The 11,133-nt window shown below is 43.7% G+C and overlaps 1 protein-coding gene across 2 annotated transcripts in view; it reads left to right on the top strand.

The window, feature by feature from the left end:
• The first annotated feature begins 553 nt into the window (after positions 1-553).
• The window catches only part of MCCC1 (methylcrotonyl-CoA carboxylase subunit 1), an 83,784-nt gene continuing 73,204 nt past the window's right edge, over positions 554-11,133 (top strand). Inside the window, exons 1-3 of one of the 2 annotated variants that reach the window (XM_516898.7) lie at positions 554-854; positions 5,500-5,546; positions 7,563-7,699. In XM_516898.7, coding sequence (XP_516898.3) covers positions 766-854; positions 5,500-5,546; positions 7,563-7,699 — 273 coding nt within the window. In that variant the 5' untranslated portion in view covers positions 554-765. The remainder of the gene's footprint in view (positions 855-5,499; positions 5,547-7,562; positions 7,700-11,133) is intronic. The other variant, XM_009446912.3, reaches the window with a different exon arrangement.

Below are 11,133 nucleotides of genomic sequence, written 5' to 3'. Positions count from 1 at the left end.
CCCCGCTTGTTTTTTAAATCATGTCAAATGTGCATTTTTCTCTATTTCTGATTAGATAACTATTTTATTTTTTGTGAACCTGTGGGTTTATTAGTCCTTTGACACTGGTTTCCTGAATTCATTTATTTCTTCCTTAATTTTCCCTAATTTCTCCCTCCTGCTTTCCTCATGAAGCATCTACATGTAGTGTTTACAGTTTCTTTATTCTCTAGATGTTCCTCAGTTTGCTCTTTGATTTCCTCTTTTTCCCAATAGTCAGTTAGAATACCTGTTTTAAGCTCAGGTGGTTTAAAGATTTTCACTTTAGCTTATTTATTTTTTCATCCCTGAGAGCACTAGAGAATTGTGTATCCTGCTGTCCATCCGCATTTGGCTTCTTCCCCAGGGTTCTTCTCCCAGAAGGTGACGAGAGCGAAGGAACCCCACGGGCTGCAGGAAGAAACAGTGACAGGCAACCAAGAGGCGGAGGATGGAGAAAACCCTTGCCTTAGTCGGCGCAGGCCCCGGGGGCGCAGAAACAAAGGCCACACCCCCACGAGCACGTGGCCAGACTGCCCAATCGTCGCTACTGAAGCCGGGCTCTGGTCTTTGATTGGTGTTTGTGGAGACGCCCTCACATTCTTGGATCAGCCCAAAAGTAGGCTCAGGCTCCGACGGTGGCCGGCGGGGGTCACGAGGCTTCGTAGTGGAGGAGGGACGGGTTTGGCGTGTGGGACGCAGCTGCCTCTGTACTGGGTAGTCGCGGAGTGGCCGGGCTCCAGGGACATGGCGGCGGCCTCTGCGGTGTCGGTGCTGCTGGTGGCGGCGGAGAGGAACCGGTGGCATCGTCTCCCGAGCCTGCTCCTGCCGCCGAGGTGGGTGGAGGGGCCGTGGCTCAGTGGGCAGAGGCGGGAGCGAGGGGTGCACGGACCCGCGTGAGCGGTGGGAGGTGCGGCGGAACCCAGGGTCGGGGTGGGGAGGACGGTAGGAAAACCCCAGCCACTTTCGGAGGGGTTCTGCTGGCAGTCACGGCGTCGGGAGGAAGACATCCCCACCAGCCCTTCCCTTTCTCCCCGCTTCCGCACATCCACGCTTCAGCGCGCCTTTGGCTTCTGTTTTTCCATTTCTGAGGACTGGGCCCGCCATCCTCCAGGCTCCCCTCGCCGTCGCTGCAGCTCGTAGCCGTTTACATCGGGCTTTCGCAGCACCCCTTAGGTGGGAGCGTTGTTATAATCCGGTTCCGGGGAAGCCCAAAGGGATCAACGACTTGCTCAACGAAACACAGCTAGTAAGAAATGGGGCCGGGATGCCCTCAAAGCCATTTTTCAGTTCAGCTGTGCCCCATCAGGTGTCCAGTTCAGAGAAAGACTCCTGGAGTTCCTTCTCACTGTCAGAAGAGTGAAGTTGTCAAGAAGAGCAAATGTACCTTCCACAGAGCTGGGAAATTATTTTGTCAAAAACTCTTGTACCCAAGTTTGAACAACGCTATCAGATGACTCAGTCTAGCTCACCTGACTCCAGCTCTGTTTCAAATTTTGAGCTCTAAGCTTTGGTGGCAATAACTCTGGCAGTGAAAAAACCCTCAGGCTTGTAGATAGCTTTGCTTCTTTGTCTTCTTTTGCTTCATCGTTATCATCCTTCATCATTCTGGAAAGATTGACAGTTTAGTGTTCAAGGGCACAGACTCTGCAGTCAAGGCTAGGGTCTTAGCTTAGTTAGCTACTCACTAGGTGTGTGACTTTGGGTGAGTTACTTAATATTTCTTCTTTAATTTCCTCACCTTGGAGATGATACGAGTACCTTGGGTTGTGAAAATTAAATGAATTCATGGAATGAGGTTTAAGCACAATCTGGTACATAAGATCAGTCTATAAATGCAAACTCAACCATTTATATGAACGTTTGCTTGCTTTTATTTTCCAGAAATATTGTAGATGCCCTTTTTAGTTACTTAATTGTAGGAGTGCCCCAGAGAAACATAAGAAAGTTGTTGAAAGTTGGCGGGGCGCGGTAGCTCACGCCTGTAATCGCAGCACTTTGGGAGGCCGAGGCGGGCAGATCACGAGGTCAGGAGATCGAGACCAACCTGGATAACACGGTGAAACCCCGTCTGTACTAAAAAATACAAAAAATTTAGCCGGGCGTGGTGGCACGCGCCTATAGTCCCGCCTGTTAGTCCCAGCTACTCGGGAGGCTGAGGCAGGAGAATGGCGTGAACCCAGGAGGCGGAGCTTGCAGTGAGCTAAGATCACGCCACTGCACTCCAGCCTGGGCGACAGAGTGAGACTACGTCTCAAATTAAAAAAAAAACAAAAAAAAAAACAAAAAAAAACAACTTGGTGTAAGTAATGTTAATGTTCTTCTTGTTCTTCTGGTTTTTCTTTTCTTAGGCCTCCAGGGCTCTTCAGGATAGTACCATAGACCCATTTCCTGTCTTCCCTTTCAAAGCTTAGCTATTGTCTAAAGAACTGTCCTCAAGTATGTCACTCTGGAGAGTGTTAGAGTTGTTAATGGCTTATAGAAGTAAAACTCTTTGCCAGGAGACTTGGTTCATGCCTGTATTTTCAGCAGTTTCTCAGCACTGTGGGATCCAAGGTGGGAGGATTGCTTGAGTTCAAGAGTTCAAGACCAGCCTGGGCAACACAGTGAGGCTTCATCTCTACAAAACATTAAAAAATTAGCCAGGCGTAGTGGCACACACTTGTAGTCACAGCTACTTGGGAGGATGAGGAGGGCGAGGACGGCCTGAGTCCAGGGGTTCCAGGCCTTAGTGAGCCATGATCACACCACTGTACTCCATCCTGGGTGACGTCCCATCTCAAATAAAACAAAAACATCTTAACAGTACAGATAGTTTACATTATTTTTATGTTATGAATCTTTAGTAGCTCAGAGAAAATAATCTCTGGTGGCAGAATTATAGACATGACAATAAGCTGGTATAGAGCTACCTTGAATCAGGGAAGCAGCTTCTTAATCTTGTTTAAGCCATTGCTTTTAAGTTGCAGCTTAGATAATTGTGAAAAATGGAATAGATGATCAGAACATTGTTGGGATAGTGGATTACAGTTAAGTGGGATCTCTCTCTCTCTTTCTCCCTCTTTTTCCCTCTCTCCCTTCTTCTGTCTTCACTAGAAGATTGCAGAAGAAAGCTTTAGGTCAACAGTAGCCTTGAAACCGAATCAGTCTTAAGCTAGCTTTACCAACAAGCAACCATTTAATAGATACATCTGCCCAGAATAGGCCTTGAAACTTATCAGAAGCCTATCTGAAGAATGTAAAGGGAAGACGATGCTATGAGCTAGAAAATACCTCATAAAGATCAGGAAAGATGATCCCCCTCCTTCAGGATCAAGAAGGTAAGGTCAGCTGAAATGGAAAGGTGTGGGAAAGCAGCAGCCTCGTGAGGAAGCTAGCTCACAGAACTCTCCTGCCAAAGCTGTGGGTCTTCCCAGCAGCTCCTCATGGATGGCAGCATCTGAGTGTGCATTGTAGGGCAATGAGTGTATAGACGCATATAGATGTGTAGATGTCTACTGCATCTCCGCTCCAGTGAAATACTAGTCCTGCTCAAGTACATAGTCATATACATAATATGTATATACTACTGCCTAGTTACATAGTTTCTAATGCACACGCTGTGCTTTTATCTTGTGCTTTGTGAATAATCTAAAATGGTTAGTTAGTCCTTTATAACCACATCTTCCAGGTATAGACAAAAAGATAGGTGGAATTGCTTCTGTAATTTGTTTGTTTCCCTGCCTATGCTTTTTATTTATTTATTTATTTATTTTTTGAGATGGAGTCTCACTCTGTCACCCAGGCTGGAGTGTAGTGGCACGATCTTGGCTCACTGCAACCTCCACCTCCCAAGTTCAAGTGATACTCCTGCCTCAGCCTCCCAAGTAGCTGAGATTACAGGTGCGCACCACCACACCTGGCTAATTTTTGTATTGTTAGTAGAGATGGGGTTTCACCATGTTGGCCAGGCTGGTCTCGAACTCCTGACCTCAGGTGATCCCCCCGCCTCAGCCTCCCAAATTGCTAGGATTACAGGCGTGAGCCACCGCACCCAGCCCACTTATCCTCTTTAGCTGAAACTTAATAGACGTTATACTTTTTTGTTCCTAAAGTGAATCTGGCCTGTTTTCTGTCAGCTCTTGGTTACTTTATTTTATACACAGGTATCACGAAACTTAAAAATTGTTGAGACTTCTACCTCATTAAAATACCTCAAGTCATTTTGTCTCCCCATTTCTCCATTTTTTTAAATACAAGGACTTGGAATAGAATTGTATAGTACTTTTAAATCTGAGAGGTACCTTCAAGATCACCTCTTACAGTCTCATCTCGTGTGTGAGAACACTGAAGCCCAAGCTATTAAATCTTGCATCCTCAACTGGGATGATACCACCGCTAAAGGGTGGAAATTGATTCTTAGGAGAGCCAGGAAATCTTAGATTTTGTCATGGTTTACGGCTTTCCAAAGCTCAACCTTACCCCACCCTTCCTACAAGGAATAAAATCTTTTAAAAGTTTTCTCATTAGGAGGGTAATAATGAAAAAAAAGTTGGAGAAACACTGATGTAAAGTGACTCGACCCTGGGCAAGCTGGTCATTGGAAGGACTCGGATGAGAAGTGCAGCTTTTCTGGTCCCACAGCCAACATTCTTTCTGTTGCCCCTGTTTAACTTCCATTTATTTCTCTGGTCTTACTTTTTAAACATGTCTCATGTTTAAACTTGATTGGTATTTTTCAAACTGTAGATTGACCAGCATATTTTAATAAAATAGGATACACCTGAAAGAACCAAAAGAGTTTTGTTTTTTTTGTTTTTTTTTTGAGACGGAGTCTCGCTCTGTCACCCAGGCTGGAGTGCAGTGGCCCAGTCTCGGCTCACTGCAAGCTCCGCCTCCTGGGTTCACGCCATTCTCCTGCCTCAGCCTCCCGAGTAGCTGGGACTACAGGTGCCCGCCATGATGCCCAGCTAATTTTTTATGTTTTCAGTAGAGACAGGGTTTCACCGTGTTAGCCAGGATGGCCTCGATCTCCTGACCTCATGATCTGCTTGCCTTGGCTTCCCAAAGTGCTGGGATTACAGGTGTGAGCCACCGTGCCTGGCCAAGGCAGAATGAGTCATTTTTAACAAAACATCTGTTTTCATTAAGTGTGTGTCCTGGGTAGTTTGTATTGTGAGTTGTAGCCAAAAAGGTTTCAAAAAAGCTAAACTAGATGATGTTGGTATACCTTGGTGGTTTAATCATCTCTGACTGTGGTCTTATGCCAGCCTCAGGAACAAGCAGGCTAGGTGACTCATTCAAGGACAGGTAGTACGAGGGAAAACAGCCAGAACTCTAACTCTTGAGTTCTAGATTAGTTTTCTACCCACTAAGAAAGTCTTACTAAAGCACTGTTAGTTGGCTTAAGGTTTCATGTTTTAAGAAACTGAAATTCTTTTGAAAGAACAATTGTGTTGCCTATTCTGTTTAATTGTAATTCCTTTTGGATTTATGTTATAGGACATGGGTGTGGAGGCAAAGAACCATGAAGTACACAACAACCACAGGTACTGACAGACTTTGTTGTTCTATTTGATTTTGCTTCAGACCGGAAGTGTTTAAGAAAGGGAAATGTTTAATCCCTTAATATATGCATAATAGAATTAGTTATCATAAATTTTGGATTTTCATGATAATTTTCTAGGAAGTGTTAAGTCATGGTTTTCACCTCTTTTGTATCAAATCTCTCTTGCTGTTAAGTCTAAAATACAGAGGGCAGCCAGGCACAGTGGCTCATGCCTGTATCCCAGCACTTTGGGAGGCTGAGGTGGGTGGATCACCTGAGGTCAGGAGTTCGAGACCAGCCTGGACAACATGGCAAAACCCTGTGTCTACTAAAAAATACAAAAATTAGCTGGGCGTGGTGGCGGGTGCCTGTAATCCCAGATGCTTGGGAGGCTGAGGCAGGAGAATTGCTTGAACCCAGGAGGCGCAGGTTGCAATGAGCCAAGATCTCGCCACTGCACTCCAGCCTGGGCGACAGAGCAAGACTTCGTCTCAAAAAAAAAAAAAAAAAAAAGTAAAAATAAATAAATAAAATACAGAGGGCAATAATGGAGAACATTTTATATTCGTTTGTTCTTTCTGTCCATTTGACCCTCTTAGTGTATTGGATTGGAAAATCATAACTACGATGGTCTAAAGCAGTTCTTTGAAAAAGCTATTTTAAGTAGCAAAACCTTTTTTTCCAAATAAAATTTAACATGGAATTCCCAACTATGAATCATATAAAAGTGTGATAAAGTATAACTTCTAGCTGATTGGATATAGCCCTCTACCTACCGTGCTCTCCTTCACCTGCCCACACTCATACATACGTCATCCATCAGCCCCTGTGACAACTCTTAGGCTCTATAGAGCCCCATGGAAAAACACTTTTAAATTAGGTGCAACCTTATTTTTTTTTAAAAGGAGAAATAACTTTATTATGTTGAGCCTATGGATTCTATTGAAGAAATAACTTTATTATGAACTGTCAAAGAACATTTATTTCACGTGTGATATTAGAAGTACATTTTATATATGCAGTAGCTTGTCATTATGGTGCCATGCCAGTAGACTGGTACAAGAGTCACTTGTGTTGCAAGAGAACCACACACACCTATGTACATAGGGATAGAGGCAGAGGAGCAGAGTGACTGAAAGCTTAAATTCTGGAGTGACGCAGATCTAGGTTGAAGTCCCGGATTGTTTCTTTAGCTGTGTAATTTTGGGAAAATAATAGCTCTTTCAGCATTAGTTTCTTCATCTTTAAAATTGAGATAACAATGATAGTATCTATTTCATTAGGATTATTGTGAAAATTTAAGTCGATGTTGAGTCTTTAGCACAGGACCTGAGGCACAGAAAGTGCTTATTAAAGATTAGTTAGTATTGGCCGGGTGTGGTGGCTCACGCCTGTAATCCCAGCACTTCCGGAGGCCAAGGCAGGTGGATCACCTGAGGTCAGGAGTTCGAGACCAGCCTGGCCAATGTGGTGAAACCCCGTCTCTACTAAAAATACAAAAATTAGCCAGGCGTGGTGGCGGGCACCTGTAATTTCAGCTACTCAGGAGGCTGAAGCAGGAGAATTGCTTGACCCTGGGAGGTAGAGGTTGTAGTGAGCCGAGATCACACCATTGCACTCCAGCCTGGGGGACGAGAGCGAAACACTGTCTCAAAAATAAATAAATAAGTAAATAAATAAATACATAAAAGAGTAGTTATTAATGATGACAATTTGACACTATTATAATTTGATCCTTGGCATAACAAAGCATCTTTTAATTTTATTTTATGTTGCTTTGTATTTTAAGTTTAAAAAGCTGAGTAATTTATGTTAATGAGTATCTTGAATTTAAGTGAAAAGAAGTGCGCTGTCTAATATTAGTTAAAGTGGTCATTTTGGGCTCAGTTATGCTAGTTTTACCAAAAAGCTTGAACTTATCAGTCGAGTCCTTATCAGCCAGTTAAGATCGTATTCTCATTCTCATTCTTTGCTCTCCAGTAACATTTCTGTGTGATTTTCATGGTGTTTTAAACAGGAAGAAACATTACCAAGGTCCTCATTGCAAACAGAGGAGAAATTGCCTGCAGGGTGATGCGCACAGCCAAAAAACTGGGTGTACAGACTGTGGCGGTTTATAGTGAGGCTGACAGAAATTCCATGCATGTAGATATGGTATGTGTTAAAAATTGGAAGCCACGTCTTACGTTTATTCGTTTACTGTGTCAGTATTTTAGTTCTTTATGATGACAGTTGATATTTGCTGGTGTTATCAGAGTTGAAGTAGGTAAGTTCAAACTGCTCACTGCTAATTCTTGGGAACATTTTTCAGATATAACATCAGTTGAACTAAGCGGTGTGCTTAGTAGAACAGTTGATTTACAGGCAAGGTCTTTATCTCCTTGAGGATTGGTTAAAACGGTTCACAGAATGTTGCTGATCCACTGACTACACTTTGAGTAGCTCATGTCCAGATTCCGTATATACAAGGAGAAAGATCCAGGCTCTATTCTTTTTTTTTTCTTTTTTTTTGAGATTGAGTCTCGCTCTGTTGCCCAGGCTAGAGAGCAGTGGCACAATCCCGACTCACTGCAAGCTCCGCCTCTCAGGTTCAAGCGATTCTCCTGCCTCGATTCTCCTGCCTCGACGTCTAGAGTAGCTGGAACTATAGGTGCCCTCCACCACGACCGGCTAATTTTTTGTATTTTTAGTAGAGACAGGTTTTCACCATGTTAGCCAGGATGGTCTCAATCTGCTGACCTCGTGATCCGCCCACCTTGGCCTCCCAAAGTGCTAAACAGGCGTGAGCCACCGTGCCTAGCCAATCCAGGCTCTATTCTTAGCACCTGCTACTTACTGGCTGAGTGATCTTAGCCAAGTCACTTCATGTTTCTGAGCCTTGCTTCATCTGTAAAATTATAACTAATAAGACCCAACTCCCTGAAGTTTGTGAATGTTACGAGTGAGTTATTACTAGTTTTTTTTGTTTTGTTTTGTTTGTTTTGCTTTTGTTTTTGACAAGAGTCTCACTCTGTTGCCCAGGCTGGAGTGTAGTGGCGTGTTCTTGGCTCACTGCAACCTCCACCTTCCAGGTTCAAGTGATTCTCATGCCTCAGCCTCCTGAGTAGCTGGATTACAGATACACACCACCACGCCTGGCTAGTTTTTTGTATTTTTAGTAGAGACAGGATTTCACCATGTTGGCCAAGATGGTCTCGAACTCCTGGCCTCAAGTGATCCACCCACCTTGGCCTCCCAAAGTGCTGGGATTACAGGCGTGAGCCACTGCACCCAGCCTATCACTAGCTTTTATCCACCAGAAATAACTCCAAGCATAGGTGACTCCAACTGTTGGACTTCATTATGCCTGCAGTAAGACTCCAAGCACTAGCATCAATTCATGATGAGCAGCCTCACCTGGGCTTTTATCACTGTACAGCAGGCCCTTGTGGCTCTCTAGCCACTGTTTTTCTCATTCTGTGCAATGAGTATTTCAAACATGTTTCGCTTCATTCCAACCTCCAATTCTCCCTCTACCCACCTTTTTGCAGCAGGATGATCTTGATTTCACAGAGAAAATAAAATTGAGGTTCCTGCCACAGAATCTGCTGACTTAGTTATGTCTGCATCCATCTTTCCCATCGAAGGTCAGTGCTCTGGATCCCTTCTCTTGTCTTTTTAAGAATTTTCCCGGCTGGGCGCGGTGGCTCACACCTGTAATTCCAACACTTTGGGAGGCCGAGGCAGATGAATCACCTGAGGTCAGGCTTCGAGACCAGCCTGACCAACATGGAGAAATCCCGTCTCTATTAAAAATACAAAATTAGCTGGGCGTGGTGTCACATGCCTGTAATCCCAGCTACTCAGGAGGCTGAGGCAGGAGAATCGCTTGAACCCGGGAGACGGAGGTTGCAGTGAGCTGAGATCGTGCCATTGCACTCCAGGCTGGGCAACAAGAGCAAAACTCCGTCTCAAAGAAAAAAAAAAAAAGAATTTTCCCAAAATAAGAGAGTAAATTTTAAATGTCTTACCATGAAAAAATATTAGGTAAGTGAGATGATGCCTAGGTTAATTGGCTTGATTCAATCATTCCACATTGTGTGCATGTGGCAAAACATCACATTGTACCCCATAAATGCATACAATTATGATTTGTCAGTTAACAGTATTAATAAAACATAAAACAAAATGAGACATTCCTGTGTCAAAAAGAAAAGGATCTATTTTTCAATGATGTGTCTTCAACCACTCTCTACTAGACTGATACTATCCACGTCCCTAAATCCAGTGGAGTCTCCAGGGCTGAGCTGACTTGACCCCTCAGCAGCATTTAGCATCCTAGTACACTGCTCTCTTCTTTTAGAAATAAATTCTTCTCATGGCATTCTCAACCTCTTGCCTTCTTGTCTTCTCTCAGTGTCCTTTATCTGGACCCTACCCATCTACCAGACCCTTATGTTGAAGTTTCTTGGGACTTGGTCCTTGGCCCTCTTTTCTCAGTGTGCGCTCTCATTCTGGATCATTTTATATACTCCTATAGCTTTGAGAAAAACTCCCAAATTTCTATTTTTAGTCCAGACTTTCTTTTGAGCATGATACATATATATCCAACTGCCCATTCAACATCTCCACTTCAATATTGTCACAGGTACCAAACTAGTGTGACTGAAATTGAACTCATGACCTTTCACCTGTACTGAACCTGCATTTCTTACAGAATTCCCTAACCCCGTAGAGGACAACACCATTGCTAATAAAAACAATAATGTCAGAGATCTAGAAGTCTTTGAGCATTTTTCTCTCTTCTTTCCTACTCTAGATCCTTCCCCCCTCATCTAGTAAATGACCAAGTACTGTTAATTGTATTTCCCAAACATTTCTTTCCACTTCTTTCCACCCCCTCCCACCTATAACTTAACTCAAAGCCACAATCACCTTTTTTTTTGAGCCAGGGTCTCACTCTGTCAGCTAGGCTGGAGTGCAGTGGCACAGTCACAGCTCACTGCAGCCTCAACCCCCCAGGCTCAAGCAATCCTCCTACCTCAGCCTCCTGAGTAGCTGGGACTACAGGCACTTGCTACCATAGCCGGCTAATTTTTAAAATTTTTTGTAGAGATGATGTCTCACTATGTTGTCCCAAAGCGCTGGGATTATAGGGATTATAGGCATAAGCCACCATGCCCAGCCCCACTATCACCTCTTGCTTGACCAAATGCTGTAGCCTCCTAAGTAGCCTCTCCACCTCCACTCTTAACTGTCCCCTACCCCCAGCCAACAATCTATTTTCTGCTTTTCAGCCAGACTGAGAGTATAAAATAAAAATGTACTTAAGTTACTCCTCTTCTTAAATGCTTTAAACCTTTATAGGGTGCACCAGCTTATCAGTAATGTAAAAGGTGGATAATATTCAGTGTTGATGAGGGTGGTTAGAAACTGGTATGTTGATGGAAATATATATTGGTAAAACCATTTCAAGGCTGATTAACCAGGAGCTATTAAACTATGCATATCCTTCAACCCAACCCTGCAAACATTCCTGTAGGTTTCTGTCCCACAGACGTGCTCACATATATTGTGCTAAGAGAAGCGTGTACAGGAATGTCTGCTTT

This window comes from Pan troglodytes, chromosome 2 (genome assembly GCF_028858775.2).
Source record: "Pan troglodytes isolate AG18354 chromosome 2, NHGRI_mPanTro3-v2.0_pri, whole genome shotgun sequence".
In the NCBI taxonomy this organism is placed as follows: Eukaryota; Metazoa; Chordata; class Mammalia; order Primates; family Hominidae; genus Pan; species Pan troglodytes.
The sequence above is the reverse complement of the archived record's forward strand: the minus strand, read 5'-3'. Positions and strand labels throughout refer to the sequence as shown.